Source organism: Medicago sativa, chromosome 2 (assembly GCF_051527215.1).
Source record: "Medicago sativa cultivar Bolivia chromosome 2, Bolivia_mono, whole genome shotgun sequence".
Taxonomy (NCBI): Eukaryota; Viridiplantae; Streptophyta; class Magnoliopsida; order Fabales; family Fabaceae; genus Medicago; species Medicago sativa.
This window is the reverse complement of record NC_140750.1, coordinates 7,690,891-7,710,473: the sequence shown is the minus strand read 5'-3', so window position 1 is coordinate 7,710,473 and position 19,583 is coordinate 7,690,891. Positions and strand designations below refer to the sequence as shown.

Genomic DNA, 19,583 nt, shown 5'->3' with positions numbered 1-19,583 from the left:
GGCCGGATTCTTCTCTTTCTTGTCGATAATGAGTTCGACGGTTTGTCTTTTCGACTTGGAGTTCTTGGTGAACTGCTTGAGCCGACCTCATTGTATGAGCATTTCGATGGCATCCTTCAGGTGGATGCAATCGTCAGTCACGTGTCCGTGGCACTTGTGGAACATACACCATTTGGTTTTGTTGACTCATTTCTTTTCATGCGAAGGAGCTTTTTGGGGTTTGACCCCAGCCTCCTTCAGCTCAGCCACAGAGATTTCAGCAAGAATCTTTTTCCTGTACATCGCCAAAGGAGTGTATTCCGTGAAGCGACCGCCGGGTCCTTTGCCTTCGCGGGCAGTTTTGCATTCCTTTTTCTTGTCATGGAAGGCCTTTTTAGAGGATTCAGTAGCAGGTTCCTCCATCATGGCATTGTTGAGGCTGTCAACGTAGACTTCCTCTTCATACGTTATGTAGGTCTTTACGATCGCGAGGAGTTGGTTGTAAGTCTCCAGGCGATCGAGGCGGACAACCTTTTTCACGTCTGTGCCTTCGCGCAGACCTTTGGTGATGAGGTACCGTTTCATGTTTTCAACGGCACCTCGTATCTGAACAGCTTCTTTGTTGAACCTCTCGATGTAGTCTCAGAGAGGCTCACTCTTTCCTTGAACAATGGCTTCGAGGGACACCACTGTTTTGGGATGGGTCCTCAAAGCGGTGAAGTGAGTGGTGAACTCGTGGCAGAGGTTACCCCATGAATCTATGGAGTTTCTCCTTATGTTCTTGAACCACGTAATAACTCGTGGTAGAGGTCACCCCATGAATCTATGGTGATGAAGAGCTTGCATTTGACTGCTCCTCGTACCGATCGGTAGGTGAGGACAATTTCTATGTTCTCGATGTGCTCATCAGAGTCTGAAGTCCTGTTGTATGAGTCTATCTAGGGCGGTTTTTCCAATCTGCGAGGGATTGGGGTCTCTCGGATGCCCGAGTTAAGGGTCCGTATGTATAACGACCCCCTCGGGCATCACACTCGTCTTCAGAACTTGAGGAGGATGAAGACCAAGAACGCCTGCTTCGCCTTGGAGGAGATCTTCTTGGAGAAGATCTCCTGGGAGGGGAGCGTCTTGGTGACCTCTTTCTTGATGACCGTCGGCTGCGACTGGGAGATCTCACGCTTAGAGAGCGTCTGGGAGATCTGGATCGGGACCTGGACCGGCAGGGACTCTTCCCCCTTCTGTTACGTTGTGGGGAAGGAGTATCACGGATGTGGATCAGTTTCCTCTTTGACTGCTCAAGCTCGGCGATGCGTCAACTTTGCTCCTCGGCTAACGATATTTGTCGTTTAAACGTACGGAGCAGGAGACTGATTTGCGACTCTGTGGAATTGTCGGCCATCTCTTCGGGCCGTTTAGGGCCAAATAGTGGTTGATTATGTGTCGGGACCACTAAGTGGACACTCGTTGGAGTAGTTCCTCTTCGGGGGCTATGAGCAGGAGAGGGAAAGGTTGTTTGTCTATCCTGGTCTGGACGGGTTGCATCACCGTTGACAGCCATGGTTTTGTATGAAAAAGCTTTGGTTTTTTGTATGTAAAAAACGGGGAGAGCTTGTTATTCCCCATAGACGGCACCAATGCTTTGTTTAATGCAGTGGTTCACGGTGATTAAAGGATTCCGGTGAGCGTTGGACCGAATGGAGGTGTGTACCTGAAGACACTTCGACGCTCAAGTAAGTAAAGGTTCAGAATGGGGGTTTGAGAGTGGCAGAGATTCTACCTTGGAGGCTGTGAGGAGCCTTCTAGTTATAGTGGTGGGTGAATGCAGAACCGTTGTAACGGCACATGTGTGTCTGGCGGTTACGAAATCGTAAGAAGTGTAACCACCGGTGAGATATTCGCGGGAACATGGGAAAGAGACGTTACTGTTCGTTATGTCTCAATTGCTCCGAGCACCCCCCTTGCGGAGAAGGGGTGTGTTGCGAGTAAGTTGCCAAATGCAGCATTTGAGCTTGGTTTGTTGTTGGGCCATAGTAGTTAAGCCCAGGTATTTGACCGGTCCAGAACACTATTGAAGAAAATATTAGTTTGTTTTTTCAAGGAGTGAAATTACTAGTGTTTTCCCTGTAATAAACTTAAATTACTAGTGTTTTCCCTGTAATAAACTTAACTGCGTCAAAAAAAAAATACACTTAATTATTTTTGTGTGGAACACATTTTTGAATGAAATTCTTCAAGTTTTTAACATATTAAATAAAGTATAATTGTGACATATCTTACAAAGATTTTTTGAGTCTAGCTGGCTATGGTGGTCTATTTCGAAACACATATGGCATACGATATAAAGGGTAGTGTCGCAAAATTGGAACATGCGACGCACTTTACGTTGAAATGTGGGGAATGTATTTGGGAATACAACTTGCTTGGAGACATGATTTTCCACTATCATTGAGTGGATAACGACTAAAAAACTATGGTTGGCATGATCATAGGAAAATCTAAATCAATAGCAATCCGCCCACCTTGATACGCGACATATTCAATTAGAGCTCTTAAATTTAAATTGACAGGTACATTTCAATCAATCAAATGAGAAGGAAACATGAGTACTGATTAGCTAGCTAATCTTAGTTTATCTATGGATTTTTTTAACATTAATGTTATGGGGACACCTCCGACTAAGGTCTCTAGTCACCTTTTTGATGACATTTCTGGGACTTACATACCTGAAAACATTCATGTAGTTCTATAGTTCTTTTATATTTTTGGTGTTAGCTCTCTTTTATTACCAAAAAAAAAAGTATAATTTTGGAATATCTATATACAAAATAAATAAATTAAACACAGCCTAATTATATGAATACATGTTAAATTTTCAAATATTCTTTATAATAAGAGACAAGACAATATCCAGTCCAAGAAAAGGGCAACTTTTTTTTTTTGTGAACGGAAAAAAAAAAGGCAAGATAATATAATACTACATATGTCTTTTATTAAAAGCTCTTTTTGAAATTTTCAAGTATTGCAAAAAGTAAATAGTATAGTGAACATGTCTATTTCATTTATGCAAATTCCTTAAATACCTTCCTTCATGTTGTATATGAGTATTTACTTTTTTGGCAATTTAGTAAGTTTAAAGAAACAATAAATAAAAACTTACTATATCTGTAAATATATCTTACCCTCCAAGTTGTTGTGTCTGAGATACAAAAATTGAAGTTTGGTCAATTTTCCAATATCAGATGGCATACGTCCTTTGTCAAAATTATTTATGGATAGTTCCAAATCTTCCAACTCTTTACAATAACGCCAAACATTTGGCATCCCACCAGAAAAATCATTATAACAAAGATGAAGTGATCTAAGGTTTGGAAGCCCTTGACAAACATTTGATGGAAGAAGGCCGGTCATGTTATTATATCCAAGATATAAGTATTGCAACAATGAGTTGTTGAACATTAATATGTTGCCTGTGAGAAAATTATTTTGAAGGTTGACCGTTTTCAGTTGTGTAAGATCACCAATTTCTTTCGGAATTTCTCCTTTAGTTCAATACATATAGAGAGAGGAAAGACATTAATTAGAATGATTCATATATTAGTTGGCATGTAATGCACATTCATTTATACAAGATTATTTAATTAATGAATATTGTCAAAATAAATAAAATTATAGTAAAATTAGCTGTCTCTCCGTCCTTTGTGATATAAATGAAAATTTTGTATGATGTGTAAAATTGAATTTAATTTCCCTATGACACCTACACTGCACGCACTTACACAACCGTTAGATCGACTTTGTGGTTTGCTGCACAGTGCAATGCAAAGTATGCATGCACACAGGACAATACTTGGGTGTCATTAATGGCACCGTGCCATTAAATCCTGGCCATTAATGGCACCCAACACACACACACTTGGGGCAATGTGTGACCCTGATCTAATGGCATGGTGCCATTAATGGCACCAAAGTGCCACACGTACACATGTGTAAAACCTAAACTAACAAATAAAGTTAAATAAACTCAATCATGCATGTTATTATGCAATGGTGTGAGTATATCTTACCTGATAAGGAGTTATTTAATAAATAAATTTCTTCAAGTAAAGACATGTTGGAAATTGTTGTTGGTATGATTCCAGAGAGCATGTTATTACTAAGACTCAAAAACCTCAACTGACGAAGTTGACCAATATCATATGGAATGGTTCCTTTGATTTGATTTGATTTCAAACTTAGATACTCTAACATTGACAAGTTGGATATAGATTGAGGAATAGCTCCATCAATATTATTATAGCTAATATCCAATTGCTGAAGTTTTGATAACTCCCCTATCCTTGAAGGAATTTCTCCAACAAAATCGTTGTTACTCAAATCCAACAATTTCAATCTATGCAATTGAAGTAACTCATGTGGTAACTCACCATGGAAACTATTGCCTTGTAGATCAAGAACAACAAGGAAAGAGAGATTTCCCAATTGAATAGAAATGGTACCTTCAAGGCCCATGTTACTAAGATTCAATGCATTTACTCTTCCATGATGTTCATCACAAGTGACACCAACCCAATTGCATGAAGAGAAAGAAGAAGATGAAGAGGAAATTGACCAATTACGAAGCATATGATAAGGGTCTAAGGTAATTGAGGATTTGAATGCAAGAAGTGCAAATTCATCTTTGGTTATGTTGTTTTTACTACTCACAGCTAAGCAAGTGAAGAAGAAGTAATAATAGAGTGAAGTAGAGAGAATATAGAGCAAAGAGTGAAAAGAGTATAAATTGGCCATTTTCAATAGGATGCATGAGAGTCTAAGCACTGAGGAGGATATTTATACTATATACTGCATGAGTATAACTTTTCCTTTGTCCAATAAGTATAGTTTAGATATTAAATGACAACATACAATATTGAGTTGTTGGTTTCATTGAATAAGTAATGTTTCATTACTCCGCATTTAGCTTCTTTTTATCACTATTATGAGCAAAAAAAATCTATATTATAAAACAGATACATTACTTATGCAATGAACCAAAAAAGTAGTGACCATTGACGGAATGAATTATAATGTGATATAATGACTTGGTGTTGATAAGCGGGTCAATGGGGGGCTAAACCAAAGTCTTTCGGGCGTTGGAGGCCACATAAATAAGTGAGATTTTTTGATGCAGATGATAACAAATTGGCGAGAACAAACAAATAACAGAGGATATGAAATTGGGATAATACATAATACTATGTTTTGTCTTAATTTGAAAGGAACAACAAAATAAAGATTGGGAAAACGTACGAGTTGGGGAATGCATAGATTGGGAAGTGATTTTGTATCATTCATTTTAAAAAAGTATTATATATTAAAGGTCTAATTTTACATAATACAGTGTACTTTCGATTTTATACAAAAATGTGTACCTTGGATAATAATTACTTTAGAAACAAGTGATTATTTTGAAAATTCATCCAATATATAAAATACAATTGTTAATTTTACTAATTATTTTTTTAAAAAAAAAAAACTTAATTTTTCAAAATATAATTATTAATTCCTTCACAATTACCAAGTGTCGTTTGTTCTGGAAGTATATTTCAGATAGTAAAAGACAACATACACATTTAATACTATCATGGAGTGTGGATTTGAACTTGGAATGTTCTATATCTCCGCATGAGTTTCAACAAAAGACTCCTTGAAACAAAAACAAAGAGTGTGTTTAATGTTCCTTTAGATAGATCAAGAAAACAATAAATGAATGAACAATTGTAATAAATTTATAAAATTGTTCCCATTAACTATTGGTTGTTAGCAATTCCCATTTTTTATATTTATTGAATAAGTAATGTACTTTATCTATATTATGCACCAGATACATCACTTATTCAATAAACTTAAAAATAATAAGTGAACACAATTAACAATTTAAAAGGCGCTTATATATAATTCTGGACAATTGTTTTTATCTTAATAGGTGCTTATAATTTTGGAGTGTTGAGTAATTTAGTTATGAGTGTCTCAGCCTTGTTGCACTAGAAAACTTAGTATGAGTCTGGAGAATTTGGAATCCTAAACAGTCTCATTCACTTTAATTCTGGACTTGGTGGAAATTCAGAATATGTAACAATCACACTTATCGTGAATATGGCTTCATGCTTGAGACTAACAAGTCTTTCAGGCGTTGGAGGCCACATAAATAAGTGAGATTATTTTTTGATGAAGATGATAACAAGTTGCCAAAAACAGACAAATAACAAAGGCGATGAAGCTGGAATAATGCACAATATATTTTGTCTTCCCTTGAAACGAACCACATAATTAAAGATTGGGAAAACGTATAACTTGGGAAATGATTTTGTAGTATTCATTTTAAAGAAGTATTAAACATTCTTTTTTTGGTTACAAAGTATATATTAAACATTCTAATAATACAGTGTATTTTCGATTTTATACAAAAAATGTGTACCTTGGTTGAGACTTTGCTAGTTCCAGAGAGAGTCACGATGGAACAATGTGATGTATATTTTATTTATTTATAGATAGATGATAGAGAGAGGGAGATTGAATAAAATCAATCAAATTGGTGTTAAATAATGAATAGTTAAATATACACATGAGTGATGAGAATGTCTAAGATGAATAGTTAAATTGGTTTTAATTGAAATTGAGTGTATCTTCAAATGTGAGCAAATGATTAAAAGACCATCTTCATGGGTTAGTTGGCGGCCTGCAATTATGGAGTCACAAAATTAAAGTTAAGGGTAATTTAACGTGTTAATAAGGAAGGGTGGTGTCTTTCAATGAAAAATTAAAGGAAGTTTGTGTAAGTTTTAAAACTACACGAGGTGTCGGTGTTATTTTGATAGAACTCAGGGAGGTGAGTGTAATTTCCCCTTAAAATTATATACATGATGATTAACTCTTAAACATGTTTAACCCTGTGTTTATTTATTTTGTTTACTATATATATCAAAAATAGATTAATATCATTCTTTAGGATGGTTTTGGTTAACGGCGAAGCATGTCAAGTTGACCATAAATGAAAGTTTAATGAGTGTAATCATTGGATCTTAGTCAAGTTAGTTGGTAACTTGTGAGACATGTGTGTGACTGTGTGGATTTTTATTTTTATAAAGTTCTTGACTCGAATAATAGTTTGTGAAAGTTTACGTATTTCTAAAGAACAAACATAGATACTGCAGACGAAAATAAAATTGCGAAGAAATTAAAGACAATCATACAATTTACTGGAGATAAAATGACAAGATAAGTATATTGACTTGAATTTAGAGAAAACCTTAAAATGATATAACATAAATTGAACAGAATCCATAGTTTTCTGAAAAGTAAATGATTTAAAATAGAAATGCTTGAAAGTTTTAAGGACTTGGAATTAAATTGCTTGAAAATAAATTTTAAAGAAATATAAAAGTTTTATCACAAATGTAAATTGCAGGGAACTTAAAGAAAGTTAAAGATATTGGATGGCAGATCCTGAGAATTTGAATCCGTTTTAAATTTATGAGTAAGCTTCAAAATGCAAGTATACGATCTTATGATTGTTGTAATTTTTGATTATATTTCAAAAGTCTCAAATATTTTGTCCCATATTTTTAATTGAGAAATATAGAAAAATATTTTAATAAAAAATTATTATCATATTATTAATTATAATGTTTGACCTGGTTTTCTAGACTAGTTTTAACTCCAAAATTTCTGTAACGGTCTTTCCTTTATATCTCTTAAATGTAGCAATAATATTGCTTGCTCAAAGAAAATATATCTTCAATTTTCGTAACCATGTTTTCTGTATTACTCCCTCCGTCTCTAAATAATAGTCGTTTAAGGTTTATGCACGCTTATTAAGGAAATGATTAGTTTTGTTGATTTTGATGGTAAAATTAGTATCATTTACTAAAACACCCTTATTAATTGTAGTTAGTGGTGGAGTAGTTAAGTTGGATGAAATTCAATAAATAAGGGTATAATAATGGAAAAAAATAATAAATGTTGCATTGGTATTCTAAAGTGACAATTATTTTGAGAAAAAGAAAAATGGGTAAAGAGACAATTATTACGAGACGGAGGGAGTACTTGCTCATTATGAGGAACAAGCCGTTACTCACACCTAGAAAAAACAAATTCTTTTATTTGGTCATGAATTATTTTTCTGAAATATAATGGTCACTAGCTTGTGCCTATAGACATATGTGAAATTAGTGTTCATTCTAGAACACGTATTCATATTTCACACACCTATTTTTCAACCCTCTTGAAAATCATCTTTCTCTCCTCCTAGTTGTTGAGTTTCTGGGTTTCATCTTCCTGATCATACATTCTTTCTTGTCAGTTCTGTATCCTCGGTTCTTACTGAGAAGGGTCTGTTAAATCCTGGGGATTAGCGTATAATTACGCGGAAAATCCTTAAGGACAGTGCGATCAGCACGTCTCAGACTACTTCACTACTTGTTCGTTCTACAGATGTTGATTCGGTATCAGGTTTAATTTGGTTGTCAAAGATGCTGATAAAGTTGTGGTCGGTGATATAATTCAACAACAATATCAAAGAGATAAGTTTATCGATCTCTCTAATTTTTATATTTATTTAATTGATTCTTATATTTATATATTGATTATTATTTATATTTATAATTTATGCCTAAATTTACAACAATGATTGCCATAAATGTGGCTTCGCGCACTAGTTTTTTTTTCTCTCAAAAAAACTAGCGTGCGAAGCTACGTTCATGGCGATTACTATTCCTAAGTTGGTGATTTTCAGCGCTGACACTAGAGGTTGGCGAACATCTGCTAGTGTCGGCTTGTAAATTTTACTAGCAGTATTTTGTTGTCGATTCTCGGTTGTCGGTTGAGCTGATTTGCTATCGACTATTTTAAACTCTTACAAATTTGAGTTACTTCACCTTATTGTATCCTATTTATGCAAGTCCATGAGTTGATAAAGTCTTTCGGTTGAGCTGATTTGCTATCGACTATTTTAAACTCTTACAAATTTGAGTTACTTCACCTTATTGTATCCTATTTATGCAAGTCCATGAGTTGATAAAGTCTTTTACTTGAGTAGTTTTAGATTAATTTACTTAACTAGGTTTAGAAGTCCTTTTTAGTATATTAGAATGTCTTAGTTAATTATGTTGTGTTGAATTTATGCAAGAAGTAATTTATTGATTGAGCCTGGAAAAATTCTGCAGCACTTAGGCGCATTACTGAAGAGCAATGCAAGAGTGAAGAATTAAGGGCCCACCTTGTACTAAATTTTTGTCTGCCTATTTAAGGGCCTTCCCCATAGCTTACAATTGCGACACTTCCTGATGTAAGATCATTAGCATTGCGGAGCAGGTCACAGATAATTCCAACTTCACGAGTTCCCAACATCTTGTGCAGGGGCGGATCTAGACCGTTGATATTGGTGTGGCAAAATTTGCAAAGAAACTATATATATTAACAGAGAAAAGTTGTGACAGCTTAATAGCTGCAGCCAAGTGGTTTGGGCGAGGGCATTATACCATAGTGTTACAGGTTCGACTCCCTGCAACACCATTTTTAATATTAATAACTTAAAAAAAAAATCAAAAACAGCAACTCGCCAAGAGTTGAACAGAGGACCTGCAAGCCACCATCAAACATAACCGCTAGGCTACCGAAGAACCTTTGATATATAGATGACTTATACTATATATATACTTAGTAGGAAATAATCTGGTGTGGCAGCTGCCACACCATGTTTCACACTGGATCCGCCCATGATCTTGTGGCTTTTGGACACACAAAGAAAGTGTGCATCTGCGGTTCCATCAATTCATCGCAAATCACATGAGTCGTCACAAGGAATTCCCCTTTGGATAAGCCGAGCACGTGTTTGAAGGTAATGATGGGAGCGATCTCTTAGCGGAATCAAGCTCAATTTAGGATCATTATGAGCTGATGATGATGCCTCGACTGATAGTGTCATGCAAATAGGGTATGCAGATTTGACAAAGTTGCAATGTTGAAGCAACATACGTACTTTATCAGAGAATGTTTAGAGGATTCTAATGTGTCTCAAATAGAGCACCAAATGATGTATGTGGGATATTTGAATTGTAAGGCTCAGAGGAACCTCCTTAGAATTTACAAAATGTTCTCTCTTAAGAGATTTAATTTGCAACAACCTCAAATGCACTCTTCAGTAAACTATTGGTGGAAAGGGAAAACATTGCAACATGAACCGGAGCCTTTATATTTGTAATGTTCATGTTTCATAGATGATAACGTTTGCATTAACATACTGATTAAATTAATTAGGCAGATAAGGTTCCAGTTGGGAAAAAAACATCAACATTCAAAACACTTGCTGGTGTTGGATTGGCATCGTTTGTTAGTGGAACATCTAGATTCTTATCCAGTTTTGAAATTTCAGGTTAAGCGTTAAATTAAATTTTCTATTTATATATACTTGAACAATGTTAAAAAAAATGAATACTTGGATTTGTTAGTGTGTTGCTAGATGTTTGTGACTTTGTGGTAACTGTCAAAATCAGAATTTTAAATAGTGGTCGCGGTAATGACTACAGTGGAGTCACAATCTTTGATAATACGGATAATCGTGAGAGCAATTTCCATACATTAATGAGAGCATTAGACATAGGAATAGTTATTTTTCATTCTAAATTTCCCAAAAACTCAGTTTATACTTTTAAATTCTTAAAACTGTCTTGTCTTCTGGAAGTTTGTTCGACATGATGACACTTATTTCATGTTGGGCTGCAAATGGCTAAAAATGCGATTCTATTATTTGTGGGACAATGTCTTATGAAAATTTGTTTAGCTTGAGTCAGAGATAAAAAGCAGCTAGGGTGACAATGTTTTATGAAAAGGGACCACGCTTTGATTTGATCTCAAAGAAATAACATAACCTACAATGTTCTATGTATGAAAGGATGGGGCAGGCCTGTACTCAATCCAAGACAAGTGTTTTCTCTTTGCATAGCATGTTAGGACATATATTTTTGGATATTGACAACCCAGTTCATGTGATGATTGATATAAGTTTCTCACCTTCATTATTTAAACTCAAGTGGTATTATGAGTTTGAGAACTTACACTAATCCCTCTGAAGTACTTAAATCCATTTACATCTCCCAATAGATTAAGACTAATAGAATCCAAGTGCATCACATTTAAGTTGGTTGTAATTCTCAAAACATGAACAAATTGATAAGTAGGTGACTACTATTGGAAATTTTGTTGCTAGAATAATTTTTGATAAGTATAAAACACACATAGATGTACTGTAAGAGGATGAAGTAAGTACATGGTGAAGGAAAAAAAACAGAGTTGACATATGATGAAGGTAGGACAGACAGCACATATCCAATCACCTAAGAGAAGCACATGCCATCAAATTGGACCTCTTTGCTATCATCCTAGCTGCTTTCCATCTCTGACTCAAGCTAAACAAATTTTTTCTCATTCATTATTTCAACTAGTTTATGGCATAATGGCTTGTAGGCTAGTTATAAATTTAGAACGGAATACGGATGTCAACAAGCTTTTTATCATGTACAAGAGCACAATCTCCAAAGTAATAGTTTCTATGCTGCCACACACGACGATTTTAAATGTGCTTGCATTTCGCTCTAGGAAGGTAGTTCAAAAAATGGGGGTATTCAGACGCACATATACATTGCAAAAGAGCTTCATAATTCAATTGATTCCATATTTTCATACATATTAATGAGAGCATTAGATATAGGAATACTTATTTCTCATTCTAAATTCCCCAAAAACTCAGTTTATACTTTCAATTTTTGAAACTGTTTTCAGGAAGTTTGTTTGACATGATGATATTTGTGTTCATGTTGGAGGGAAAATAGTTGGATGATATGATGACACTTATTTCATGTTGGGCTACAAATGGCTAAGTTTGTGATTCTATTTTATTATTTGTGGGCACAACTTTTGGAGAAAAAAATTTGTTTAGCTTGAGTAGGATATTGAAAGCAGCTCAGGTGTATTAGAGTATAGTGAGAAGATAACTTGGAGAGCAAGTTCCAAGTTATCTAGATAGCTTGGAGAGCAAGCAAGTTAGTTAGAGTTAGTTACACAACTAAACTCTATATATAGGAACATTCATGTATCATTTCATTCATATCTTTTATCAATCTATTGATTCTCCTATGAGTCTCTATGGTTATCTTCCTCATGAATACAAATATGCACTCTTTCTAGCCGATCATTATGACTATTATCCTTGGGATTCTCTGATTCGTAACATGGTATCAGAGCGATACCCTAGGGATGAAGATGATGATGTTGCTTCCGCTTTCGATTCAGAAATTGATGAAGAGGAAGAATCTGATGATGCAGTCCTCACATCCTCTGGTTCTGCAGTTCTGAAAGATTCACATTCTGCGTTTAATTTCGGTAGTTTCAGCAATCCAATCAAACCAGTTTCTAATCCTTCGATCACACCAGAATTTGATGGAATCTCCATCAAGATCGGTGAAATTTCTTGCGCTCTCTCTGAACCTTGCAGCAACATCGTCGATGACGACGAATTTGCCTTTGCAGCTTCGAAAGGTGACAAGACAACAAATCATCATGAAACAGCGTTTGTGATTTCTGAAGCAATCAAGAAAATACAGAATTCGTTCGTCGTTCCTGAAGCGTTCGCGAAATCGGAAGATTTTGTCATCGACGCAACTCCAGAGAGATTGAGGAGCTCTGTTTACGGCGTCGCCGCTGTGAGGCCTTTCGTCTCGTGGTTGTTCGTCGGAAAACAGGCTGAACAACTTGTTTTCGCCATCAACAATCAACTTCGCGTTTTCGAATTACATGACGAATCAATCGTCGATTTCGATCCCGGCGGAAGATTTGGTTCATGCTTGCAGTTCTTCGTTTTCAAAGCTCTCCGACGAATCCAATTCCGTTTGTGGTGGATACCGTGGGATAGAGGCAAGAAATGTTCGCTTTCGTTTGATTCACATCCTAAGACGCCATTGCAGAAGTTCTCGAGCAGGAGGATATATTGTTTTGAAATTTCACTTCCGTGTTTTCCATAGATTACAAAGAAGGAAGTGCAAGCTACGCATTGGACAGAGCATTCATAGAAGCTTGAAGCGTATTATGGAGAAGTTCTTTTGATTCAGTTTTTTTTTTTTTTGGAAAAGCTGTTTTTTGGAAGAAGTGCGTTTTGCTTAAGTCGCTCTTGGTTTAAAAGCACTTCTGCAGAATATCAAGGGGATAATTGCACTTTCTCGTTTCATGTTACAGAAGCCTTACTGAAGCACGTCTTTGAATCAGTTATTTTGCATGATCAGTTTATGGAAAAGCGATTATCAAGAAAAAGCACGTTTGGTACAAGCTGTTTTGGTACAGAAGGTTCTGATAGTAGTCTTGTCTTTCTCCTTCATTCTTCTGTTTTAGAGCTTTGGCTATGAGAGGATCAGATTTTTACATTGGGCCTGGCCTTCATCAGCTTGTTGGGCTTCAACATTGGCTTCCTATGTTTTCATTTTTTTAAGTCATTTGTTAGTTTTACCCCCATTTTACTTAGTTACTTCAGTAAGAATAAATTGTAATTTTTCATTGCATTTCAAACTCAAATTGGTGACTTTTTCCACTTTGAGTTTGAGGGGGACTATTAGAGTATAGTGAGAAGATAACTTGGAGAGCAAGTTATCTAGATAGCTTGGAGAGCAAGCAAGTTAGTTAGAGTTAGTTACACAACTAAACTCTATATATAGGAACATTCATGTAACATTTCATTCATATCTTTTATCAATCTTTTGATTCTCCTATGAGTCTCTATGGTTATCTTCCTCATGAATACAAATATGCACTCTTTCTAGCCGATCATTATGACTATTATCCTTGGGATTCTCTAATTCGTAACAAGGTGGATGATGATGATATGTTGAGTGGAGTATAATATTGTTTGGTCATTGGATATGTGCTATCTGTCCTATGTTCACCATTTACTTACCTGATCCTCTTACAATACATCTTTCTGTGTTTTATACTCATCAAGAAGTATGCTAGCAGCAAAAATTTCCCGCGACTCATTTGAATTTCAACTGATTAAAGAATGTGTGTTGAGAAAGAAGAGTGGTAGTCATCTACCTGTCAATTTGTTCATGTTTTGCGAATTACAACCAACTTAAATGTGATGTACTCGGATTCTCTCAATTTAATTCTCGATCTCTGTGTGTCTCTCCATCATCCCAGCCTTTTTCTTAATTTTTATTTCTCTTCAATGCCTTCTCTTTCCTACCAACCTTATTTTTCCGATAGAGAAGTTTGAGGAAAACAAATGATTCATTTTCTTGCTATTCAGGTCCCTTAGTTATACAATCAGAGAGTCATTTTCTAACTTAACCTCATAATACCACCTGAGTTTAAATGTAAAGGAGAGAGATAAGTCTAAACTCGAAACTCATAAACTTCAACAATGTGAGACTCATATTCAACTTCATTACCTACCCTCATCTCTAGTGTGGATCTGGATTCAATTCTCATAGCATGCCTAAAAAATCAAACTTTGATATTGTGTTAAATGAACTTCAATTTTGTTCCAAAAGAACTAGTTCAAATAATTACGATATTCAAATACAAATATACATTGCACGATCTAGGAACCTTCACAACATGAGACTCAAATACAACTTTTAATTGATGAGACCATGACAAGAGCGTCAGATTGCAACAAATAGATATAATTTGCGATTAAAGAATGTTTTATATTACATTTAGATTCAAATATCATTTGGAATAAAGGGACAAGGGGATGTTTCCAAAGTATATAATAATGTGTGCTTTATAATTCACAACTTTATTTCTTGATTTCCTTTTTCACCCGATGAATGAGGTCTTGATCTTGATTAACGACGCAGTTACATTTGTCATATTAATGCGTGCCTCAGGTGAATCTACACAACATCTTAATGCTAAAGCTAAGATAACATTAATTTCTTTCCCATGTTTTGAGTCTAAATTGTAATCCACAACTTCCATACTGGAATTGGCCATTGATTCACTAATCCAAGTTTTCAAGGTTAATTCTTCTGAAAACATTTCATCTGTTGGCGTCTTTGCAGTGAACATTTCCATTAGCATTATCCCAAAGCTGTACACATCTCCTTTAACTGAAATCACTCCCTTAGATCCATACTCTGTATGTATACATGTATTATCACTAGTTATAAAAAAATCTGAAACATACATTTTTGTTGTTGCCAATAACAAAACACAAGAAAATCATATAAATGTGTTGTAGACAATTAGGCCTAAAAAAGTCAATATTATTGCTATTTAGACATTTAGATAAGATATAATGTGACTTATAAGTGAAGAAATTATAATTTTCTTAATACATGTTAAATTTTCAAATATTCTTTATAATTAGAGACAAGACAATATCCAGTCCAAAAAAAAGGCAAGTTTTTTTTTTTTTTTTTGTGAACGAAAAGAAAAAAAAAAGGCAAGATAATATGTATACTACATGTGTCTTTTATTATAGGCTCTTTTTGAAATTTTCAAAGTATTGCAAAAAGTAATTTGTAGTATAATTAACATGTCTATTTCATTTATGCAAATTCCTTAAATACCTTTAAGTAGGACTGGAAATGAGTCGAAACGAACCGAACTCGCTTGAGTTCGACTCGAATTCGATACGAACCTTTTATTAGCTCGAGTTCGACTCGTTTGTAGTTCATGAACAACTCAGTTCGGCTCGTTAGGTTCAACTCGTTTAAATTTAAAGGCCTTTTAACATAGAGCCTCAAAATTTTAAGGCCTAACATAATTCACTACAAGTACCAAAAAAAATATTAAATGCATTTGGTTGTGGAAAGTTGGTCATTATCAGACCAAACACTCCACTAACGCGTTGCACTCTCTTCTTTTGATTTTATTTATAGCAAATTTTCATTCCTTTACTTATTAAACTTTCGATGTGGGACATCAATTATGTATATTACATTTGCAAACCTCATAGTGAAGGCTACACTATCTTCAGTTCCTTTTACTTTCAGTCTATATTTTTTAATGGTTTTGCCGGAATATGATTTTTTATATCAAAGTTATTGGAATAGTAAAAAGAAAACATAAGTCTGATGTTAATATAAAATTATTCATCCATCGTCAAACTAATATGTCTCATCCTATTGCCAAGTTCATATCAATTCTCATGCAAAATTGGTTTTAATTAAGGACATTATGAGTATAGAAAAGAAGGATATTGGAGAAACTTAAAACTACACGAGAACTAGCACAAATAAAATAAACAAAAATCAACATAAATAAGCAACTATAATTGAGAATATTCTCAAAATACTTTTCTACTACCAATATATATGTACATTTAAGAGGATATACATTATCAAGCCAGCTTGTGAACCAAACGAGTCGAACTATATGTAGTTCAAGTTCAGCTCGTTTAGTTAACGAACTTCATTTTGAACTCAAGTTCAGCTCATTTGGTTCATGAACCAAGTTCGACGAGTTAATTACCGAATCGAGTTTCGAACTATTTTCGAGTTGGTTCGGTTCATTGTCAGCCCTACCTTCATGCTATTGCTGTATATAATTTTGTAAGTTTAAAGAAACAATAAATAAAATCTTACTATATCTGCAAATATATCTTACCCTCCAAGTTGTTGTCTGTGAGATACAAAAATTTAAGCTTGGTCAATTTTCCAATGTCAGCTGGCATACGCCCTTTGTCAAAATTATTTACGGATAATTCCAAATCTTCCAACTCTTTGCAATCACACCAAACATTTGGCATCGCACCAGAAAAATCATTACCAACAAGATTGAGTAATCGAAGTTTTGGAAGCCCTCGACAAACATTTGATGGAAGAATGCCAGTCATATTATTATGACCAAGATGTAAGTATTGCAAGGATGAGTTGTTGAACATTAATATGTTGCCTGTGAGCATATTAGATTGAAGGTTCACAAATATCAATTGTGTAAGATCACCTATTCCGTTTGGAATTTCTCCTTTAGTTCAACACATAAGACAGAGGAAAGACATTGATTAGAATGATTCATATATTAGTTGGCATGGAATGCACATTCATATATACATTGATTAGAATGATCACTTCTTATGCAATTTTATTAAAACACCCGCTAATTTATATATCTAAATAACATATTGATTGATTAAATTTAGGTTAGAAAAATATCTACATGCTACATACTTTTTTTTTTTAAGGATAATGTTAACTTGTGCCCTCAAGGCACATGTTAAGATACTCATTATAGAAATACAAATATCAAAAGACGTGCATTCAACTTCTTAAAAGTTGTCATATTGTGTTTTTCAATGCAAAATTGCTCTATTTAGGTTGCTTAACATGTGCCCTAAGGGCACAAGTTAACATGACCCTTTTTTTAAAGATACATAATCAAATAGTAAAATATTTAAAGGAAATGTTAATAAATGTCCTCGGAGCACTTATCAAGAACCATAAACAACAAATTTTTATTAAAAATTTATGCATTTAAAGTATTGAAATTGAACTATCTGACTATTTAGATGTATAATATCTTAATTTCGAATAATTAAAGATGCTTCGGAAACACTCATTAACAAAATCCTTTTTTAAATACATATTTTTTTATTAAACGTTCTTAAAAAGTATATCTGAGACACTTGACCATATTAAATACTTTTAGAAGTTTTGTTCTAATTTTAAAATTTTGGTTCTTAATAAAAAGAAAGTGTGTTGTTTGGATTTGGCCCAAAAAATTATTTAAAACATTGTACTTTGACTATTACTTTTTTCACTCTATTTATTTCTCATGCGTGTCCTTTTTTTTTACAAAAATATCCATGGGGTTTCGAATTCTATAATCCGAAAATAGTTTGGATATGTTCGTATTATATATAATCGAAATTATGCTTATATATATCCAACAATCATGATCTCCCCAATTTCAGCAGTTTTGAACTTTGCTTTTTAAAAATAGCCAAAAAATAAAGTAAAAAAAAAAGAAGATAAAACATGTTGAATAAAATCGGCAAAAATACAAAAATAGCACCAAAAAATTCTAAAAATAAAATAAAGCTAATACAAATTCTTTGGGATTTTTTTGAGAATATAAAAAATGAAAAATGGGTCTAAACAATGAAATTTTGAATTTTGAGAGGTGGAGTCCCGTAAAAAGCCCCTTTTACGAGAGTCTTGATCCTTGATTTTTTTTTTCCTCTGATTTTTTGGCAAATTTTCGGAGCAATTTGATCAAATAGCATGAAAACTTGATTTTCGACTAGGACACAACGAAAACAACTGGCAATAACATAAAACACATGGATGGGGGTTAGGATGATTAGTACGGTCCTTAAACTTGTTTTCATGTTACAAACAAACTCCATCTATGTGCTGATACGGTTCAAATTATATAATCTGAATTGTTTTCCTTCGAGTTCTTGTCACAAGAAGGGTGTTTAAGGGGTGTATGAATTTTATGATCCGTAAAAACAAAGAACGCGCTTTTTTTTTGGGTTATTTGGATTATAAAATATGAATTCTTGAAAAACTCATTTTTCCACCCAAGAATAGGAGGAAAACTCATTTCAAATTAAAGAATCCGAAAATCACATGAGTGTTTTTATAAAATAAAATAAAAAAAGAGCGCGCAAAAAGATCATTAGGTGGAAAAAAAGTAATAGTCTTATATTGTTTTACCAAACGAATCGCTAAAAACTTAAAATCGGGATTTTCAAAATTTCGAGACCCCGTGTTGTTGGTCTTCTTACACACTACCATAATCATCCCTACACACATATATACTCCCAGTGTGTCTAAACTTTGGTCTTTTCATACTTAGATTAGACATAAAAATTAAGAAATAGTTAATTTAAAAAGTAATAGAGCCTGATTGAGATTGAATGACCCCATCCATGTGTTTTATGCAGTCATTGCCAACATGCAGACATAGATCAACTACTGTCTGATTAAGATTGAATGATTTGTAGATCAAAGTCAGTAATTTTAGTTCTCCCTAAAAAATCAAAATAATTTTTTTTATTGGGACCGAACGATCGCAAGTCATCTGATTGCATGACTGCACGAGACAATGACGACATAAAATCCATTTGCATTTCCCATAAAACCTAATGGACAACAAATCAAAGGAAGTACTTCCTCCGATCTCGTATATAACCAGATACATCAACTATGTTTGAGTTTTTTGCTTATATTTAAGACCGAAGTAGAATCTTCTTCATATATTTTTTTTTTGAATAAAAAGGCATAACCTATCAAAGAAACTAAAAACCTCTAAGAAAAACAACCTCAAAAACATTTGCCAATAAGGCATTAAAAATAAAAGATGGATAAAAATCTTGATGTGATTCTCCAAGGTTAAGTCATGCTTATCAAGACCATATAATTTTAATATGTTCTTAAAAGCAAATTAATTTAATGTTCTTAAAAATCAGTTTTGTCAAGCTGATGTTTCTTTAAAAAATTACCCACCTATTTTTCCATAAATGGTAAAGTATATGATAGGAAAAAAATCATTAATGATGCATTGATATTGTAAAATGAGTTATAATAAAACACATATTTTTTTTCTATATGTTCTTAAAAGCAAATTAA

The 19,583-nt window shown here is 34.0% G+C and overlaps 1 protein-coding gene across 1 annotated transcript in view; it reads right to left on the bottom strand.

Moving 5' to 3' along the window:
- Positions 1–4,780, bottom strand: part of LOC146944134 (uncharacterized) — a 30,173-nt gene extending 25,393 nt beyond the window's left edge. The window contains exons 1-2 of the mRNA XM_085742545.1: positions 4,041–4,780; positions 3,156–3,515 (exon numbers count right to left, since the gene is read on the bottom strand). Coding sequence (XP_085598671.1) covers positions 3,156–3,515; positions 4,041–4,764 — 1,084 coding nt within the window. The 5' untranslated portion in view covers positions 4,765–4,780. The remainder of the gene's footprint in view (positions 1–3,155; positions 3,516–4,040) is intronic.
- Positions 4,781–19,583: the final 14,803 nt, after the last annotated feature.